Source organism: Tetrao urogallus, assembly GCF_951394365.1.
Source record: "Tetrao urogallus genome assembly, chromosome: 3".
NCBI classification, from domain to species: domain Eukaryota; kingdom Metazoa; phylum Chordata; class Aves; order Galliformes; family Phasianidae; genus Tetrao; species Tetrao urogallus.
This window is the reverse complement of record NC_136815.1, coordinates 80,410,551-80,432,469: the sequence shown is the minus strand read 5'-3', so window position 1 is coordinate 80,432,469 and position 21,919 is coordinate 80,410,551. Positions and strand designations below refer to the sequence as shown.

The 21,919-nt window shown below is 43.6% G+C and overlaps 1 protein-coding gene across 4 annotated transcripts in view; it reads left to right on the top strand.

The window, feature by feature from the left end:
- Positions 1–21,919, top strand: part of SLC22A23 (solute carrier family 22 member 23) — a gene marked incomplete at its 3' end in the record, with an annotated part of 79,626 nt that overhangs the window by 48,687 nt on the left and 9,020 nt on the right. The window contains exons 3-6 of one of the 4 annotated variants that reach the window (XM_079533183.1): positions 5,206–5,374; positions 8,036–8,163; positions 13,065–13,154; positions 18,575–18,677. In XM_079533183.1, coding sequence (XP_079389309.1) covers positions 5,206–5,374; positions 8,036–8,163; positions 13,065–13,154; positions 18,575–18,677 — 490 coding nt within the window. Of the gene's footprint in view, positions 1–5,205; positions 5,375–8,035; positions 8,201–13,064; positions 13,155–18,527; positions 18,678–21,919 lie in introns of all 4 variants that reach the window. The other 3 variants (XM_079533184.1, XM_079533186.1, XM_079533185.1) reach the window with 3 other exon arrangements.

Here is a 21,919-nt window from a genome sequence, read left to right as displayed (position 1 = left end):
CCAGAGACAGGTGAATGAATGCTAAAGAGTTCTTCAGGCAGTGTGACTTAACCTCTTTTCCCTCCTGATGTATTATTTGCAAATGGTTTACTACTTTTTCTTCTTTTTTTTTTTTTTTCTTTTTAAAACGAAAGTCTTTGCTATTCATCTTTGTGCAAATGTCAGCCTTTGAGAACAAATAAGGGTCTTTCTGAATTCTGAAGCAAGAGGTCTATGACCACTGCACAAGGCTAAGACCAAGCGGGAAAGGCTGGCTACGGCCCTTAGTCCCTTCCCAGCCCACTCAGCAGGTTTGGGGCCATGCCTTGTGGCTGCATGAGCTGGTGTCACCCCAGCGTTGATGTAATCCTTCCTCCATGGTTGCCTGTCTGCGTGTCCACCTCCTCTACAGAGCCTCCCATGAGCTCCCTCCTCTCACTTGAGCCATGACCTGAGCTCCCAGTCCCCGGCCTTGTGAACCTCGCCAGCCATGCAGGGCTGTGTGGTGCAGTGCTGTCCTTTTTTGTAAATCTGAGCTTTTTTGGTGAGCTGTTCAGATGGCAATTAATTTTGGTATTGAACAGTTTAGAGCCCTGTTGCCTTTAGCCAGCTGTATCTAGGTTTCCAAAAATGATTTTAAAAAAGACGTGGAAGCTTCTGGGACTAATGGCTCTCAGCACATGCATCAAAGACAAATGCAATCCTGAGTTATGCCGTACTTCATCTGCTTATGATGTCACACCAGACACATTTTCTGCTCTGCTCCAGAAGCATTTCCAGCCACACTGGTTTCCAGATTAAAAGACATAAACAGATGACATAAACTCTTCAGGTTCTAGAGGGGAAAAGCCTCGTGACAGGTGAGGGAGGTGATTTTCCCTCTCTACTCCACGCTAATGAGGCCCCCCCGAGTTCTAGGGCCCCCAGCACAGTAAAGATGTGGAGCTGTTGGAACAGGTGTGAGGTTGGCCACAAGGATGGTCAGAGGACTGGAGCACCTCTCCAGTGAAGACAGGCTGAGGGAGGTGGAAGCTGGGCTTGTTCAGCCTGGAGAAGAAAGGGCTCCAGGGAGACCTCATTGTCTTCCACATTCCTTAAGGAGTCTTAAAAACAGAAGGGATTTAGACTTTTTACATGGTAGTGATAGGACAAGGGGGAACAGTTTTAAGCTAAAAGAGGGGAGATTTAGGTTCAGCATTAGGAGGAAATTCTTTACTCAGAAGGTGATGAGGCAGTGGCACAGCTACCCAGAGAGGCTGCGGGTGCCCCATCCCTGGAGGCGCTCATGGCCAGATTGGATGGGGACCTGGGTAGCTGATCTGGTGGGGGGCAGCCCTGCCTGAAGCAGGGGGTTCAGAACAGATCAATCTTTAATATCCCTTACAACCCAAGCCAATCTATGATTCTGTGATCTAGAAGGATTAAAACATTCTAGGAGTGCATGTTGCTCTGTTAGGGACTAAACAGGGCCTTTGCTGCAATGCTGGAGGGTAGAGCAAGAAGGTCAGTGTGTGAATCAGCAGTGGAGTTCTGAGTGCTCTGAAATCTGTCCTCATAGTGCACCAAAAATTGTTCACTTGAGTGTCCTTTTCTTGAGCTTGTTCTTGTTGTGATTGGGGGCAGCCAGCATTGGTGCTTTGTTTCTTATTCCCTTGGCTAATATTTGAAAAATTCCCATGAGTTTTCTAAATAATACAGTGAAAGACCTTTAAAGAACAACAAAGTGATTTGATTTTTTTCCACCCAGTATCTCTAGTGGGTTTATTTTGCACAATCACGTTCATTCTCTCATGAATTTCTTTCATGCACAGTTTTGCATCCCTGTGCTCACAGCCACCAGATGTGCTATGTCTATGTGGTCTTTGTAGCACAGAGGACATGAGACAGTGGCTGCTGAGCCCTCATCACATCCTGAGGCTGTTCTTGGCAGACAGCAACAACCCAGTTTGGGTCTTTCGTACTCTTGAGGGCACTGATGTTGTTTAGCATTTTTTGCTTCATTGTTTTCTCTCATCTCTCATAACTCTCAGACAGACTTAATGAATTTAATTTCTCTGTTCTTTTTCCCCTCTTGGTCATGATAATTTATGACCATGATCACGTTCTTCGTGTTTTTTTGATACCTTTAGGTTTGTCCTTTCTCCTTTTACTTGGGTGAAGTCACAGTAGGGCTGCGACTGACATGTTGGATATGTGCCAGTCCCATGCTCTGCCTGTTTCTGGTGCCACCTCATTTGCTCCTCTCACACACTGTCACAGTGGTTTTGTTCATCACCAGTCTTAACACTTGTCTTGCAGGTTACTGCGTGAGGCTGACTGTAGCAATGTGTCTGGGCCTCGTTCTGTTCCCTCGGTGCCTGGGGACATCTCTGTACGTCCTGTGTGGTTAGCCATGGGATTACATTGAGTGCAGCACACAGCCACCAGAAATGGTTGATGCCCTTGTCAGAGGACATGGTTCACATTGTCTCTCTGTGTGGCAGGTTTGCAGACTGTAAGGCTAGTGTTCATTGATTTGCTCATTTCACTAGTGAAATGGCACGAAGATAGACTTCCAGAGCAGAGTTCTGCCTTTCGTTTCTGTGTCTCCCATAAGAGTCTGGGCTGTGCACTGAAGCTCGTGACGTGTGTGTGTCTCATGTTAGTGGTGCATGCAGGGCCCACAGCTGCGTTGCATGTGTGGGGAGGCACTTGTCTTTGGGAGCAGAACTATGGGGCAAATAAGCAAAATGTTTTCAGTGCCTCTCTCCTTGCCCACACAGTGTTTTCCAAGAGCAAGTGGATGAATCCAGGAGTTTATAATACTGGTGGTAATTTCAGTGTCAAGGGTTTGCTTGACTCTACACTCAGCAAAACATTTGAGGTGAAAGCCTTTTTGCTGAAAGGGAGAGCTGGAGTTTTCTCACTGGATTTGCCAGAGAGCTGATTTCTGTCTTGCAATGATTTCACATGGGTTGGTAATGTCTCTTGTGGACTGGGTGAGCACAGTGCAGCACTGGTGAGAGCATCAGGAAGTCCTGCTAGTTCTGCGTAGAGGTGCTGCAGTGGCTTTACTGACAGGGCTGGAAAAAGCCCGACTGCTAAATGCTTGCTAAAAACAGCAGCACTGAATATTTTATTGTATCAAATCGAAGGCAGAGGTTGTGGAAAGTCAGTAGACTGTCCTGATATGTAGAACATTTCAATAGAGATGCAATATTTCATTTAAGCAGAGGACTTGCTGATGATGCTTTAAGGTCATGCTCACCCAACTACTGCAAGGACTTTTTTCCCCCTTTCCAGCTCTTCCAGAGGAAAAGGCAAAAAAAGGCCTGTGATTATCCAGGAAAAAAAAAAACATAAATGCCAGGCTACCTCTGAAGTGTACCCTGAAGTGATTTCCATCCTATGCAATGACTGGCTGCTGCATGTGGAGTTACACATATTATGCTCCAGTGATTCCAAAGAGCATAAGTTTTTTATTTTGGTGCCTCTTCCTGACGTCATGAAAATGTTGTTCTTGTCTCAGTGAATTTTTGTTATCTTATACTAACCTGAGCAATGCGATTGAAATGCTAAAGTTTCACCTATTTAATGCAGACTTCCTGTTTCTATAGCAACAAAAGTCATCCTTGCACTTAGTGGAGGCATGCTGGAGCATGAGTGACTGCAACTTCAGGGCATGGGAAAACAAACAGAAACACTTTGACTTGACGATCAGGACAATAAAATGGAAGTGAACTCTTTGCACAATTAAAAAAAAAGTCACCAAGGCACCATATTAATGTCATAAGAAGTCCTGTGTTTTAATCTCATTTCCCTAATTAAAATGTAAAAGGCCTTTATAGCAAGTAAGAGTCTTTGAGGGTTTTTTCTCCCCTTCTTTTCCAAAGCTGTTGTGTTTATGGTTAAACTAACGAAAATTTGGGCTGCTTCACAACAGATACATTTCCCTTTCGTGTTGACGAAAAAGCATCAGTGTTCTTTGCTACTGGCCAAAGGAAAAGGAAACAAACAGCATGTGGTGCCTAATCCTATATTTGATCTGCAGGCAGCCAGTTCCTTGTCAGTGAGTTCAGATCTGTGTTATAGCGCTAAGTGCTGAACAAGCTACAGATCAGAGAGTGAATAAATGGGCAGCTTCCTATTGTCTTACGGCTTTCCAATTACAATTTTAACAACCATTAAATCATAATTTAAAATAACTATAGGAAACATCCCAAGGTAAAACACCAGCGCTGACAGCAACACATCATGAGTGTATATGAGCTTGTGTTTCTGTATCAGCATACTGATAAGTATTCCACTGCCACATGTGGCAGGTTTATTGTGCTTGGATATTAATCTGTAGAAGTGAATGTAGGCAAGTGAGAAATATGAAATAGGGGGTTCTATTGTATTCCTACTAGTGAAAACATTATTTATGTTTGGATATATTTGAAAAAGACAGTCCAACTTTGATCTTCAGGGTCTTCAAAAAGAAAAAGAAAAAGCCGCCCTTCTGACAAACTCATTTTCTCAAGAATAAAGGTAGCCACAAGTCAGGTTTTAAGGAAGATTTTAACCTACTGGCATCACTTGTCACAGGGCAGCTGAAACAACTGATGCTAGCAGTGATGATGGTAATTCACCCTACAACAAAAGGAAAGGAGTCAGGATAAGGCAGATATAAGCCTGTCTTGTTTGAAAGTTGATCAAGACTAGTCATTATGAAAACAAAAACCAAACCCAGAAACAATCCACTCAGCATCTGGCTTGAAACCAGCTGAGTTGCAGCATGTTTAGCTGTGAGAAGCTAGCATCCTGTAGGAGCTGGGATCCTGCTGAGGGCTGTGCTCTTCTGCCTCCAGGAGACTGATCGGGAAGGTGTCTGGTATCTTTGAGAATTGGGAAAAGGCTCTACGTGACATCTGTGGATCATCTTTCATCTTCTAGTCTCCTTAAATGTTTCTATGGGGAAGGAGGCATAGGCTGACGATCAGAGATGCAGCAGGTCTGCAGGAGATGCAGTATGTGCATAGAAGTTGCACATGTTAGCACCACAGCCTGCTGCTAATGAGCTTCCCTATTGCTGTGAGGGTATTTGAAGCCCACGTACGTGAGGAAACAGGATTTATGGGATGGTACATAACTCTGGCCGAAGGTCTTGACGCTAAGTCTGTGGAATTTCATGAAGCTGGGCAACCTGCTGCGGGGAGGTGCTCCTTTGGAGGGCTCTAAACGCGTTGCATGTGCTCTGTGTTTCAGGGATAGAGCTCTGCCCTCCTTCACACCGGTTCATGATCACCATGGTGGCGAGCTTCATTGAGATGGCAGGACAGTTCCTGATGCCTGGGCTGGCTGCTCTCTGCAGGGACTGGCAGGTCCTCCAAGCCGTCATCATCTGTCCCTTCCTGCTGATGCTGCTCTACTGGGTGTAAGTATTTCTTCCCCTTTGGGTCAAAGGCAACACAAGTTCCTAATGCTGGAGGTGCCTGGAAGTAAGAGTGCTTCCCCATACGTCTAAATTATTACCTTGTTCTTCTACTCATTTTGTGTGAAGTTTTGACTGTGAAGTAAGAAGGAATAATGGTATAGCTTACTGTAGTAGCTGTAAGTTTTACATGTTGATGTGTCAGGACTCAGTAGGTGAGTATTCTGCTGGGCAGAAAGTTGTACTTTGTAATTTCTCTGGCAGTCGCTTCTACTTTATAGATGCAAAAGGATGCGTCCCAGCTTAACTGCTTCAAATTGTAGCTGTACAGCTCAGTTTTCTCCTTAAACCTGCACTGTGGTTCTGGGCAGTCACTGTTCATTCCTTTGGCCTCAGTTAGCCCATCTAGGTTAAAAATAACACACCTCCTCTTGTGAGCATTACGGCTGGGCCCAGTGTGTGCCGAGGTGGCCAGCTCTTGAGCCTCCCTGCTAGGTTTTGCCCTTGCAAATTACTGTGTGCTAGGCTGACAGCCAGGTGGCCAGCCTGCACTGGGCAGCATTCCCACAGGTCGCTTCTCTGTCCTGGCTCCTTCTGCTCTTCTCTGCCAGCCCTATGGGCTGTGCTTTGGCAAAGGGCTCCAGGCCTGGTGCTGCCTGTCCTGGGGAAGTGGGGAGCTCTATCCCCACTAGAACTTCATCAACCTCCCGAAAACATGTCTTTTTGCTTCTGTCTTAAGAGTGACACACAGTGGTGGCATAACATAGCAGAGACTTGCAAGAGCAGGGTTGTATAAAACCGTAGCAGTGAGAACAGACTAGATAAGTAATTTTAAAGTAATGCTGGCTACATTTAAATATTTAGTTGCTGTGGACTGGAAAAGGAGAAAGTTGATGGTTGTAACACCTAGCAAGTTGCAGTGTGTAAGAACTTGTTATGATGCATAACAATGAAGTTCTGTATTTTTTCTGTTCTTGGGTAAAGATTGAGTTCTCATCCATTCCATCACTGTATCTGCTTAAGTAGAAATCTCTTTGCCCATCTCTGAGCTCACATAGGTGAACAATGCTTGTTGATATCTGTGTCCAAGCAGAATGAAGATATCTAACAGACATGATAGACAGGGTGAGTCCCCAGTAGTCATCTGGACATAGCATGCTCCCCACATGGCTGAGGCGGAATCTCCTGCATTTCTTCTGAGAATTCAACAGGGGCCCCTTCACAAGGAATCGTAGTAACAGCAAATGCTACAACTTGTTTCCAAATCTGCAAGAGCTTTGTGGTGTTTTGGCTGGGCAGGACAGGCAGAGAACACAAATTATTCCCGCTTAGATGATACGTGATATGGCACACACGAGTAATAGGCAAAGCAGCAGAATTTACTTTGCCTGGGGTTTTTGCATTTGCTGAAATGAGCTCTGGTTAGGACAGCTGTTCAGTTATACTGTGGTATGTATAAACTCATCTAAATACACTCACACGTATGTATACTTTACCTACAATTAAGTTCTTGCTAAGGGTGAGATCCATATTGCAGTAACCTTAAAAAATGGTAACCTAACAGTACAATTGACTGCTCCACTGCTTAGAAGAGCTGGGGCAGCATTTGCAGCAAGGGTCAGTGCTTTGTGAAGGAAGTATGAGGTTTACTGTATATTTGAAGTTAAAAGAAGCTGATAAATTCATTCTTAGAGAGGTCTTTTGGAAAATAAATGAAAATGAGGCCAAAGCAAGAGGAAAAAAAAAAGTCTGTTCTGAAAGTATCTGTATTGATGGAAGTGCAGGGCTTTGGTGGTGGTGGTGGCTGGTGGGGGTTTTTGCCTGTTTTTTTTTTTTTAGATCTTTATATTTATTTTGTGTTGCTTTTGTTTCTTTGATTGTTTGTTTTAAATGAAAATGAAATGAACTTACCTGAAAAACATAGGGAAGAATTAAGCTGGAGAATTCAGGCGAATGTCAGCACTTGAGGAAAACAAGAAGATGAAAACAAGCTCTTTTATATTATAACTGTATGTGCATTTCTGTATATGCTTGTAAGGCAACTCAGTTAACATAATCTTGTCTTTACTGGGAGAAACTTTTATAGCAGCAACTGAACTTTATCTGGAGTGCACACCATACTCAGAATGCCTTAAAATCTGCATGTGGGGAAGAAGATTTTTAACGTGTTTAAAAATTAAAAAATTCTGTTCCATTATAATCCTGGAAAGTAATTTTTCACTTTTTAATCTCCATCTTTACAAGAGAATTCAAATCACTTCTGTCATATGTTTTCCTTCTGTGGCCTGAATTATCCTGTGTAACTGCACAGCTCATCTATCCCCTGCCTGGCAGCGAATGTCTCCTGCATAGTGCTTCCTCCTTCTCCCTGTTCTTTCACAATGGTATTAATAGGCAGAACTCCTCTAATATGTTATAAAATTCTAATACGACCTATCTCAAGGTGATAGGATGGTTCCTGTATTATTTGTGGATCAGTGTAAAAGTGAATGTCACCAATTCCTGTGCCCTGAGCCTTTTTTCTCTTACGTTTTTTAACAGGTGATTTTTCCCCTTTTTGAAAATAGTTATATTAGCTACTAATACTTAATGAGCAGAGACCCGCTATACTTCTCCTCTGGCAGAAACTGGGGAGCAACCCTAATGTGTTTTCCATCTCTGAAGTATTTTCCCAGAGTCCCTACGGTGGCTGATGGCTACGCAGCAGTTTGAGGCATCCAAGGAACTTATCCTGCAGCTCACTCGCAAGAACAGGATGAACGCGGAAAGCGACATCAAAGGAGTGGTGCCTGGTGAGTACAGCATGAATCCGTCCATTCAGGCAAAATCGTCTTCTAAAGTTATTATCCAGAATTAAACAGTCTATTTATTGCCTGTAAAAATCATTCCACTTACTCATTAATTTTGTTGTTCTTGAAAAACTGCTCTAAAGTCCAGAACCATCTTTAAAATTACAGTCTGGTGAACAGTTCTAGTAATTACATTTCATCTGGCAGTGCCATATGCTTTTAGGAGCATCTTTTGGATGGTTTTACCATGGCTGCAGTGTGTCAGTTCAGTGTGCCTCTGGTAACTGTTGTAAGGAAGCTTCTGGCTGGGGTCCAGCCCATCACACAGAGACGGGTGAGATGGCAGCACCCAAGCCACAATTTCTAAAACATCAGCCGCATGGCAGAACTAAATCACATCCTATTTCTGTATCAAATCTTGCGCTTGTTCTATCTGAGCAGTGCTGTCCTGGGGGCTTCTGATCCTACAGTCGTGATAGTGTGCATAAATACCCATTTTACAGTGTCTCTTGCAGACATCCTATTCACCAAAAAACTGTGGAAGTGTTTTTGGTTGATTTTTCACTATCTCATACTCTACCTACACTTGCCTCAGGAGCTGCAGGGGTACCTCACCTGCACGCCTGCCTACTGTTAGGAGTGATGCTTTCCCTAACCTGGCTGTAGAACGAGGCTTTATTTTTCTAGAAACATTAAGATGAGAAGAGTACCAAGTGGGTTAAATGAGTTTAACTAAAGATTTTGGAAGGGCCTTCTCTCTTTGTAGGTGTAAGGGGGCACTGATAATGTGAGTGAGGACATGAGAAAAGTAGAAATCCCGAGTCAAGAATTTGATCAAACTGCAGTCGTTATGTGTCTGGATGGGTCTGTAAGCAGAAGAGAGTACATTTCTGTTTTTGTGTGTTGTAATCACAAAGACATCATTGCTGTAGCAGGGAATGGTAAAAAAGCCTGTACTTGTCTGTGTGAGAGGATGCCATTCAGCCTGATGCTGATAACTCCTATTTCTTCTTAAATCTATTGCTGAGCTTTCTTGTCTGCATGGAAAGGGTTTTTGTTTGTGATTTCTTTTATGCTCTGAAATGGCTGGGAAACATTTTGCTTCAGTTCAGGTTTGTCATGTTGCTGTTTAGTGTTAGTGATTAGTGTTTAGTGTTAGTCTTGTGTGACTGAGTGACTCAATGTGCTGTCCCATACAGTCTCTTCCAGCTAGAAACCCCAGTGTAATTCTACTCACTTGTAACAGTCAAATTAATATACCTTGTGTAACAGATTGTTACTGGAGTTGTATGTACACTTTTTGGCAGCTTATAGCAGTTCTATAACAGAAAGAATTAGCATTCAAATGGATGAAGTATTTCTGAGATGGAAGAAAATGCAATTCTGAACTGTGGTCCAAGGAGTGAAGAGGTGTATTTTCCCTTCTGAAGAACTGTACTCTCTCATTGTTGCAAGAAAGTTTTTAGTTGTCCCTTTGGTTATGCTACACATAGTGGAGACCAACCTTCTGTATTCTCTTTGTGCTGTAGAGAGGTGGCCCATGTGTTAGCAGAAAAAAAAACCAAAAAACTTGTTTGGTCTGTTTGAGCAGTTTTCCAGTGGTTTTCTAGAAGATGCCTCTAAGGAGAAGAATGAATTGTCTTAATAGTGGTCACGTTGGGGTTGTGATAACAGCCTTTCTGACTGGAGACCAGCATGGACAGCTGATGGGTAGTGCTTAGCCCACAAAGCAGCAGGCAAACATTAAAGCTGGACAAGAGACATGGATTGGGGTTGAGAGCACTGTAAATTAACATTACACTCATTTTCTCAGTGACCTGAGCAGTGTCTCCCAGGGAACGGTGCTCTGACATTTTTTCAATGACATAGATGGTGGGATTAAGTGCACCCTTACCAAGTTTGTTGTTGACACCAAGCTGAGCAGTGCAGTTGATGCAGCAGAAGCAAGGGATGCTATCGAGTGGAGCCTTGATAAACTTGAAAGGTGGGCCCATGTGAACCTGATGAGATTCAACATAGCCAAGTGTAAAATGTTACAGTTGGGTCAGGGTAATCCCAGATATGTATACAGACTGGGAGAAGAACTCCTTGAGGGTAGCCTTGCTGAGGAGGATTTAGCAGTTCTGATAGATTAAAAACATTACATGAGCTAGCAGTGTGCTTGCAGCCTGGAAAGCCAGCAGTATCCTGGGCTGCATCAGAAGGGAGTTGACCAGCAGGGAGAGGGAGGGGATTGTCCCCCTTTCCTCTACCCTCATGAGGCTCCAGCTACAGTACTGCACCCAGCTCTGGGGGCCCCAGCACAGGAAAGATGTCAGGCATTTGGAATGGGTCCAGCAGAGGGTCATGAAGATGACTCAAGGGCTGAAGCACCTCTCCTCTGAAGACAGGCTGAAGGATCCAGGCTTGTTCAGTCTGGAGAAGAAAAGGCTGATATGAGGGGAGACCTCATTATGGCCTTCCAGTATTTAATGAGAGACTGTAAACAGAAGGGAAATCAACTTTATTCATGGGTTGATAATGACAGGACAAAGAGAAATGGCTTTAAACTAAAAGAAGATTTAAATTAAATTAGGGAGGAATTTTTTGCTGAGAGAGTGGTGAGAGGAACAGGTTGCCCAGAGAGGCTGTGGATGCCCCATCCCTGGAGGTGTTCAAGGCCAGGTTGAATGGGGCACTGAGCAGCCTGATCTAGTACTTGATCTAACAGTTGACAACCCTGCCTATAGGGTTTGGAACTTAGTGATTCTTGAGGTCTTTTCTGATCCAAGCTATTTTGTGATTCTGTTACTGCCCTAAGGATGTGAAAGCAGTGTATGTTCTGAACTGCAAAACAAATGGATCGTTGCCCCCTTAGCAAGGGCTTTGTTCTGGGACAACTGGTACACCTTTTGATTTTGGCTATAAACAGTTTGCCATCTTGAGATTCGGTGGTTAATGCAGTTGTGTTTTCTTCTTTAACACAAGAAAAGTAGCGAATTTCTGTGAAAGCCCACCCTGGTATCATTTTGCCTATCTTCTTTGGTGAATGATGGTCTGGATGTTCCCTAACAGAAAAAAAAACAAAACTGCTTGACTGGGCAGAATATCGAAAATGGTTTCTGTTGCTCAACTCTAGATGAAAACAAACCAGAAGGGTGTTGTGGACGTAGTGTGTGTAGACATTGCTTTCTAAGGTAGAGCCATTCAGTGGAAGAAGGCACAAAAACATTTTTGCAGCTTGGAGAAATAATACTGATGGAATTACAAAAGTGTATGATGGTGACAAGTATTGTGTGTGCATATGAATGCTGATTGCAGTTAGGAAAGCTGTGCTTTTCAGGGGATTTTTCTTTGAATTAAAAAAAAAAAAAAAGTTCACCTTATGTTTGAGTCAGTCTCCTTTCCTAATATGAGAAAATAAGTACAAAACCTTTGATTGTAGCCTCAGGCCACCACAGCTACAACTACAGTTACTGTGTACAGACTGGGATAGATGAAGAGCTAGGTGTATTAGACAGAGGAAGAAAGCAAGTTTCCTAGCTCAGTAATACAGGGTGGCTTCATGTGATGCTGCTCCATATACAAACCTGCTGGACGTGTTCCTTTACAAGATCTTGTTTCTTGGTTGTTTATTGTGCCAAGCTTAAATACCCCGTGCAAGTCCCAGGGGTTAGTCAGGTACATTGTGGGAAATTCAGTTCAAACCATTGGAATAAAGGCAGCCTTTAAGTCTCACGGACAAAAGAGATTTCTGTGTTAAAGGAAACCAGCCAGCAGGCAGTGATTTCTGTTGCCCTCTTGAATATCTGATCAGTTTTCAGAAGGGGCTCGTTTTTTTCCTGACAGTCCTCTCTTGTCCGCCAGTGGCAGCTGATGGAGTTTGTGCAGCTCCTTCAAGGCGTGCCATACAGGAAAAGTAGTGAGCAACAAGAGTAAGAGTGATGAATGTAAGTCTTCTTTTGCTGGCTGGATATACAGAAGTGGAGGAGGAGCTCATGCATGTATTGGCTGCATGTATCCCTGTGAAGACAGTAATGACCTGACAGCTGCAGGATTTGAAGTGGGAATGGGGTAGAAGGGAGCACTGTACTGAGGATGTGCCTTGTGGTGCCACGGGGAAAAGCCAAATATGCTGTAAAATAAAATAAAAAGTAAAAACAAAGAAACAACTGGGTGGTGATCAGCTTCTCTTAAAGCTTGACTGAATTTCAGTGGGAGCTGGGCATGGAGGGCTCGCAGCAAACCCTGGTGCTCTCAATGCCTGTGTGAACAGGGCATGGACGTGGGGCGAGGAGAGGAAACCAATCAGAGGAGGAAAGCACTAAGAGAGACTGCTAATAGAGAGGAGAGGGAGTAGGACAGTGAAAAGAGTTGTGGGGGCAAAGTATGAAGATAGTTGGAGGTGACCTTCACGGGAAAAGGCAACGGGGGACAGAGGGCATTAATGGCTGTAGAGGAAGGAAGAAGGAGAGCTAGGGCACAAAGACCAAGGCTGTGACCATTTGCTTCCTTCTCCCTCCAGAACAAGTTGTCAAGCCCTAGGATGCAGTCTCAGCATTCTTCTCCTGTGAAACCCACTTCTAAAATGTGTGCCTTACCCCTCTGCTGCCCAGCTTGCTTGAGCCTCCCTCCATAGATCCAGCCACAGGTAGCTGTAACGCCTGTGTAGGCATCTGAAACATGATGGCCCAGATACAGCTCCACACAATGACATTTGTCCAGCTCCACACAATGTTGTGTTTTGGTTTGATTTTTTTTGGTGGTTGTTTTTTTGGTAAGGTGAGCGGAATGTAAACACTGGCAAGTCAGGCTCTCAGAAATGCAAAAAGTCAGGTTGTCTGGGCAACCCTTGTTTGGCCTCCTGGCACGAAGATAAGATGCTACAGCCTTTAATAACATGACTGCAACCTATTTTTTCACAGGATATAGGATGGATGAATCAGTGCATAGGATGGACGATGCTGTGGGAATGAAGCTGTTGTCTGTTCCTCATTTGTTGCAGAATTTGGAAGGTGTGTAGTGAATGAGCCAGAGGGTTGCAGGAGGAAAGAGGGCAGTCTTGGGGGAACGAAGCTGAATAGCTCCTGAAGAGCTGTACTCGTGTCTGTGTCCAGCAGGGATGTTCGTGCCCAATGATAGAACATTCCCTGCAATTAAGCTCTTCTAGTTGTCACCAGTGATTGTTTCTTCGGTGTGTGTCTCTATGGCATGTATTTCTGGGGCTTGGTTTGCAGAAAGGTAGATTGTTTATTTCAGTACCTACAATGAATATTGCATGCAGAGAATTCTGAGCAACCAGCACTCATCTTTCTCAAGCTATACTCCTAAAAATGCTGAGTGATTTTTTTCTCATTCTAGACATTATTCCTCTGCATTTCATCTCCCTGCATTGCAAAACTGGAATAATCTTATGAGAAAGCAGTGGAGGTGATTTCATTGATATTTATGAAGCACGTGAATATTCTGACAGCACTGTGGGAATGTCTCTGAGGAAAGCTACGATTTTGTATTCACTGTGAGGTCTGAATAATAAGGCAGAGGGGCACGTCTTGAATGAGAAAGGTAGAGAATATCATTAATAGCTGCTCGTTTTCTGACTGCACTGAACATTTTGGAAGAGAGAACTAATGTGAGATCATCTAATTAAGTGCTGTATCATAATGTGTATGAGCAACTGAAAATTGCAATGGCAGCCTTGTGTCTGGCTTTTCCCACCTTTTTTTGAATGTAATTAGAAACACGGGATTGAAACAAATTATTGCAGTCAGTCCTTTGTGGTTGTAGTCAATGAGTTACGCAGTTGCTCTGATTACCCAAGATTCATCTTAAATGCTGTTAGCTTTTTTGTCCCATGCTTTTGTTGGAAAGCCATTCCCTCATCCAAATCACTCTTACGCTTGGCTGCGTTTTAGCATTCAGTTCAAATATGCTGTAGCTGTCCAGATTCTTCGTCTTTTTTCTGTTCCCATTTGCTCCTGTTCTGCAACTGGCTCTATCTTAATTTTCTTATTCTCTTCTCGTATACTGTATCAGCAGACAGCTGGAGTTCTTCTCTATCTCCTCATTTGATAAATAGGCTTACCAAGGCTTCAGTTTCTCAAATGTTGGTGACCAGAATTGTAAAAGAGCACCCATATTTTGTTGGCTGAATTGCAAATACTTTATGAATGCAACATAAGGGTGCCATATAGTTAGAGATCAAGCAGCCTAGAGCCAGCGGCACTGCAGTCCTTGTTAAAAGCTCATATTCCAGCAGAAGCATTTCTCTTCAATCGCTGAGTTGTATTTTGCATTTCCAACTTGCTTTTGCCACACACGATCTCAGGTTTATCCATTTATCTCTGTGGGCCCATTTCTGTGCTGAATGGCTGATAGCGCCTCGCTGTCATCAGCAGTCATCGTTGACACATTCCTAAGTTTTGTGCCAAACTCCCTACTGAGTTTATTAAATATTGTTTTCATTTTTGAGAATAACACAAATCACCCAGCAGTAATCTTCTCCATCCCGCTGTCATCTCCATTTTTCTGCCCCTTTTTGCTGCCTTTCCATCAGTCAGCTCTTTACTCAGGTCATATTTTTGTATGCGACTTGATAGCCTTCAATACTCCTCCAACATTAGGCTTTTCAGAAATACAGTACGCCAGGCTGCTAGTCACTGAAGACAAAAGCAAGCACAGATGAGTTTCTGGAGACAGAAATCCTGGGAAGCACGAACAGCCCTGCTCACCAGCAGCTCATTGTGGCTGTGGCAGGTTGTTCAGCTCTGCATTTCAGCCCTGTCTGCTTCCTACTGCAGAGCTGTTGAGCTCTGGGGACCAATAGAGCCTTTCTCTGATGCTTCCATAGCTCTTTTCATGTTCAAAACACTACTGACAGTAGCACTTAGCAGCCAGAAAATCCAGCAACACTCTATCACCATATGACGTTTGTCACCTTGGACATCCTTTTTCAAGGGTTTGTTTGTCCGTTTTACTTTTGCCAAGCAGTGCAGAGATGGGTTCATTTGAAGCCTTGAGAGATGCTTTACAATTTTGAAAGCCGTGGTCTTGAGATGCTGTGGATCCCACGAGAATCCAGCAGCGCTGGGAGCTGTAGGCTGATGGGGTTCCCCTCCCTGTGAGACTGTCAGAATGTCCCAGTGAATAGCTTTAATTTCCACTGAGACATGAAGAGTTAGCATGCTGACAGTTTTCTTACTGAGTCCTTGAATAGGAAGCCTGCAGTGTGTGTGGGCTCTGGAGTATGGGAAACCCATAATGAGCCTCTGAGTACATAGGGAAAAACGTTTTTTTGTTTTCCACACTCGCCTTTCTGGTGTATCAGAATGAAATGTTTAATGCAAATTTCTTCTGAACTGGTGACTTCAGTGCAAAATCAAAGAAAAAGTTGGGGGAGGGGGGGGTTTCCTGCTGTAACTGGCAGAGCAATAGTTTGCTTCCACGTGACTTTAATGGACATTGGCTTGACTTTTAAGATCGTATCATTGACCTGCGGTGTTTAGACAGCCAAGGAGCTGCCAGGGCCCTGCTGCTGCTCTCCTGATGGCCAATCACAGTCACATAGTTTATTTGTTGCAATCTCAGTGATGTTTTGTCTATTGTAAATGTTTGTGTGGGGGTGGATGAGTTAGTTTTTCGGTTGGTTTTTTGTTCTTGTTGTTGTTGTTGGTTGGTATATATATAAAGGATGGAGAAAGCCATCAGAAAGATACATGACACTAGAGACTTGGGGACAGCCAATCTTCTGAAGGTAGTGACTTGTGAGTAGACTTGGATTTTCTGGAAATTGAGAAGATGGGGGGAAAAATAAGTGGTAGAGCCTGAACATCCCACCAACGTTACATGAAAGAATGGAAATGGCACCTGATTTAAATATATATATTTAGGTATCGTGTCCTCTTAACTTCATTTAACTAAGTTGTGGCTCAACAAAGCACAGATTGACAATGAAAAATGACTTTGAGAAACACAAACACCCAAACTGGGAAAGCCCAAAGAGCGTGGCATTAGGGACAGTCTTCTGCTGATAGAGAAGGAGATGTTTTGCTTTGGAAGTCCAGATCTGGTCGTACTTAAGCAGACGGAGGGAGAAGCCTCGTGCCCCCAAGAAGTCTGTACAGTGTGTATTGTGTGGGCATTGATTTTTGTTGTTTCTCTTGAGCCAGATTAGTCAACAGTCATCCTCTCTTGAGCTCTTCAAAACCTTGTGCTTTTTCTTCTGCTTTGACTTTTTCAGTGCATCAGGTTTAGCATGGGCTCAATTATAGACTTTACAACACTGTCTTATCTGCTTTAGTTGTTCTGAATTATTTTCTTCCCATTTAATCCTTTCCAGAATCTTGCTACAAAAATCACTTTGACCTTGCTCTTTGAGATTAAGTACCACCATTTTTATTGCTTTCTTTTTTAAGATAGCCCTGATCCGTTGTGAGCCTGCTGTGTGCTTCTGTCTTGCAAATATTAATTTGACCAATTTCCTCTTTTGCTGTGCTATTATGATTCTGTGGGCCTCATGCTGCATGGATGCTGGGGAGAATGGATATTATCAGGTATAAGGAGGCTAGTGCCATAATATCCTGCTGAAGTACAGTCATTAAGTACAACGAAATACCTTTCATTTCTTTTCTCAGAAACGTTCCCTGTAGTTACAGCAGATAGGTGACCAGGAGTGACCCGTGAGCAGTGAACAGTGTGACTATTTGCATCTAAATAGTGTTTCTTTGGTTTATTATTTTTATGACACTGTTTTCCAGTAACAGCAGACAAACGCATCTTTTGTTTTGCTTGTAATTTAGAGTTGGTCTATCTCATTTCTCTGTAGTGGTTCGCTTTTTTCTCCTTTTCTTTTTCCTCCTCTCTGTCTTGCATCTCTTGAAGGGATTACTGTTCAGTGAGTAGAGCAGAGGCCAGGGCAGTGCATTGTGGGCAGCTGAGGACACTGGGCTGATTGCCCACGCACAAAGGGAATGGAAGCAGGGTGCCGAATGGGGCCCTGCTGCTGTGGAGCACGCTGGAAAGCAGCAGTAGGAATCTTTGCCCTAAAAAACAGTTGTGATTTGCACTCCTGGGATGCAACGTTTTTGTAATTCTGCTGTGGTTTCTGCTTGCAGCAGGCTTCCTGCCCTCCTGGTTATCTCACTGCTCTTGTATCTTAGAATCATTCAGCTGGAAAAGGTCTCTAGTCCAAACTGCCAACCCATCCCCACCGTGCCCACTAACCCTGTTCTCAGTGCCACATCTTGAACACCTCCAGGAATGGTGACTTCACTGCTTCCCATAGCTTGGGAACATTGCCTCTGTTGCATCCTAGGTAGGAAGGAGTTCACTTTCAGTCTCTGAGCTAATGATATTTTGGAACTGAGCAGTGTCTTTCATTTTATCCTACACCAAGGAGAGTATCGGATGCAATATTTGAGAGGTTTGTGTGTTATTACAGGATTGGAAATAGAAGTTGTCTTGCAGTTAGCTCAGCTGTTTAAGGACGTGACACAGCTTTAGTTTTGAAATGCAAAAAAGTCACTGATGATGCTCAGGATTTGGACATTAAGGAAATGTCTTCAGTGTAGGGCATCTTTCAAAATGATTTCAAATATTTCAAACATGAGGGGGAGGAGGATGAACTGGCATAGTGCTATGAGCACTTGGCTTAAACACAGGTATCAGAAAAAACTGAGAGGATTCCCCCACAAATCAGGTTGGAACTCCAGTCCTTCCCAGAGGATTTCAGATGTGTGTTACAGAAACGCACAAATTCTAACACAACTCAGGGACCTTTTATGAGCATGGTGCTGCCCGTGAGTATTTAGAAGTCAGCAGAATCCTGAAGATCTTCACAACATTTTGCTTGCTAGGACCACATTCCATACTGCCTGCTTTCTAGATAACGTTCTCACATGCAGGAAGGCTGTTGTCTGAAGGGACTCTTGGGCAGTTCTTCAGCCTTAAGGCAGTGGTTGCTGAGGGAAGCCTGGAAGAAGAGCAAAACCTGGGGTGGAATTCAGGCAGGCAGTTGTGCTTCTTGTAACTTGCACTAGTGTAACCATCAGCAGTATCCTACTCTCCAGAACATCCCTGAGATATCAGTAGTTCACTAAGCTGCTCCTTCTCTTTGTCATCATTGAAAGAATAGAATCAGTAAGGTTAGAAGAGGCAACTAAGATCATCTGGTTCAAACTATCAACCCATGCCACTAACCGTGCCCCTCAGTGCCACATCCACGCATTTCCTGAATACCTCCAGGGACAGTGGAGGTATTCATTACTTCCCTGGGCAACCCATTCCTGTGCTTTACTACTCCTTCTTAGAAGACATTTTTCCAAACATCAAACCTGAACCTCTCTTGGTGCAACTTAAGGCCATTAACTCTCCTATCACTATTCTATTAGTCCTATCACTAGTTACCAAATAATTTGGTTCATTTGTTTTGTTTCAGAGCTGGAAAAGGAGATCACTAGGAGATCGAAGAAAGTCTGCATTATCAAAGTGGTGGGAACCAGGAACCTGTGGAAAAACATTGTGGTATTGTGTGTGAACTCGTAAGTCTCGTATTGTGTTTCTGTTTGAGTATTTTATGGTTGGTGAACTGAAAGCAACAATGGGAAATGATAGGGGCTCTCTAGTGAGGGAATTTTAGCTTGAACCTCTGGTAAAAACCATGGAGAAGTACCAGCTGTTGCAGGGAAACTGTTTTATGTGGTAAAGTGGAGGAAATGGTCATTTCAGACAGCAGCACCAATTGTCGTGCTGCAAGTGCACTGCCATCAGAACTGCTCTGACATATCTCACACAGCCACATGCTTGCACTTGCAAACATCTGCTGCTGACATCCTGGAGGGGATTTTTGAAATCATTAATACCACAGGAGCACAAGCCTGAGTTGTTTACAGCTGATATAGCTGCGTCGCAGAGGAAGATGTTGCTTACCAGCAAACTCCCTTGTACAACAGTGCCCTTGATGTGGCCTCAAAAAGAAACTGTAAAGTTGTTTCAAATCTCTCTAATCAAGAATAGAGCAATGCAATCCCTCTGTCCTGAAGCTTCAGCTAGTGTGTGCTTATGGGTGCAAAGTGAGGCCTCTGCCTGAGAATTTTGCTGGTTACAGTCTCTGAGACCTGTCCAAAATTGAGCACTCTGTTTAAAGCAAATGGATAGGCTGTAGATTTAGCCTCTAATGAAATCCAGCTCATAGAAAGGATATTTTCTAATTTTTCTAGAATGTCCATTTGAATTTGGTTCTGAGATTTTTTTCAGTGGGAAGTGGGAGCAGACTGGACATCTGCACGTCCTCTGTTCTCCTTAGGAAGTCTGCAGTGCTCTTGTGGCTTTTTCTTCCCCAGTTCGTGGCCCCACTCTGCAGCCATTGTCCCTGCTAACAGGGGCATGAACCAGTATTAACACAGAGAAGATAGCTGCTGAAAGGCATGCAGTTTCTGCATTGGTTGTGGAACCAACTCTCTTTTTAGGGCTTTACATTCCTCTTTGCCACCTATCAGTATTTGGCCTGGTTCTGAAGCAGTGTTTTGTTCTTAAGCTAAGCAAGCATATTGAATAACCAGAGTTAGCTGTTGTATACTCAGTGAATATACAGATGTTATAATTATGAAATACAAGAGAGTTTAGCTAAGCAGGTTATTACACCAAAGAAAGAATAAAAGAATAGAGTGCTTACCCCTATGCTAGACTCGCTGTAAAACTCCAAAGGAGGGATCTCCAGGAAAGAGATCCTTCCCTGCTGGTAGCCAGCTCTTAAATGGGATCTAGGAGAAGTGGAGCCAGGCTCCACCGCTTCCAGCAGCACAGGAGAATTGCCTTCACCTGTGCTCTCAGGGCTGACTCATTGCTCGCCTTGGGTGATCAATCACAGGTTCAGGCTGTGATTCAGCAGTTCCCATACAGCTGTATGTGGAAATACGGGGGAATTCTCCCTTTCACCCACACCATTTCTAGTGACACGTATTTGGAGATTCCCTAACCCAGAACTAGGGAGCCCACAGAGTGACCTAGAGCAATAGCGTATGGAGGCTGTTTGCCATCCGTATGGAGTGTGCAGCTGATGTGTGTTTAAGGAAATTGCTTTCATGTTTGTCTTTACAAGGTGGGAAAAAATAAATCTAAGTTCTGTTGATTCTGTTGCATGGGGCTGTACTAAGTTTTAGCGGTGTGGATGAGGCATAGAGGAAGAACCTTTCTCAGGGAGTAGTGAGTTATCAAGGCAGATAAATGTCTTCAGTTTCAGCAAGATAACTGAGCAATTCGTGGGGAAGCAGACTGGGTAGCAAAGCACAGATGATAAGGTAATCTGGTTTATTGGTTATGGCCTAAATATCAACCTTAGCAAGCATGTGTGCATGTAAGCAGGAGAAAGGGAGAAGATAGAAGCTGGTTAATGCTGCTCCATTATTAAAAAATGGAGGAGGAGATGGTTGGACTAGATGATCTTATAGGTCGTTTCCAACCTTGTGATTCTGTGATGCTGTGATTCTATGATTTTTCTAGTTAATATTTCACTTAGAAGGAGGTGTTATCTAGATACCCAAAGCAGGTGACATTCCCCTATAATGGTAGGTAACTGCATAGCTGCTTGTTGTTGGGGGGAGGAGTGCAATGCAGGAGGAAGTATTCTTGAACTCTAGTGTTGATTCACAAGGTAGCAAGAAAAATTCCCTAGGCTCCGAGTAGTCACGCGCTCAGCAATTGTGTATTCCCCAGCTGTTTCTATGCTTAAATACCCAGTTTACACTGACAATGCTTCAAGTTGCTGACACTCAGGATAGAGGTGTATCAGTATAATGTACCTGCCATTCATTTTTGGAGACCTGGCTCTGCAGCTGTGAGGCACCATCAATTTGACATGAGCTTGCAGCAGGTTTGTCAGGTGTAGGTGCTGGGGCAGGAGGCCCTTCCCTGCAGGAGTACTGCTGTTGCCCTGGGGTTGTTGAGTTGAGAGCATCAACCTCCTGCCAAAGCCGTGCTGGTGCAGTACAGCATGGCACCACACAGTGTGACATGTGGGCTTCTCACAGTGATTTCTCTGCCTCCAGCCTCCCTGCTCTCCCTTCTTTGTCTTCTTTATTTTTTCTTTCTTGCATTGAGAGGAAAGGACAGGGAGAAGAGGAATATAACAGTGCAACGAGATGTGGAAGATTGGCATCATGAAGAACCTTCTAAAAGGAGGGAGATTGCTCTAATGTGATACACGTGTGTAGACTGAACTAGGTGTTATTATTTCATCATAATCATTGAAGAACGATGTGTGACTTTGAATGCTTATTTCTAAGAGGTTTTCAGTTGTAACAGGCTAATGTGGGGGGTGAGATGCCATCTGTAGTATGATGCAGTGCCGTGGGCAGGAGGGTCTTTCTGGAAGAGGTTTTTGTATTGTGCGTGTTTTGCTGCCCAAGCACACGGGTTGCTCTGTCACAGCAGTGCTGGTTGAGTGGGGTCAGCAGTTGGGTATGTTGGAAATAGTTTGAGGAGGGGTTCCAAAATGTGTTGGGAAAACCAGTCACAGAATCTTAGAGTCACAGAATATCCCAAGTTGGAAGAGACCATAAGGATCATTGAGTTGGTACTAAGAGTCCTTACAAAGTTTATCATATCCTGATCTTGACCAAAAGCTTTGCAAATAAAGACAGTAGATTGCAAATCTCCGCTTGAATAAGGATTTTTTTAAAATGATTTTTAGTGATGTCTCATTTTAATGATAGCACCTGGAAAGCTCACTAGAAATGGGTCTTTTTGCAGTCGGCGTTGTATTCTCACAGCAGAAATGCTTCCC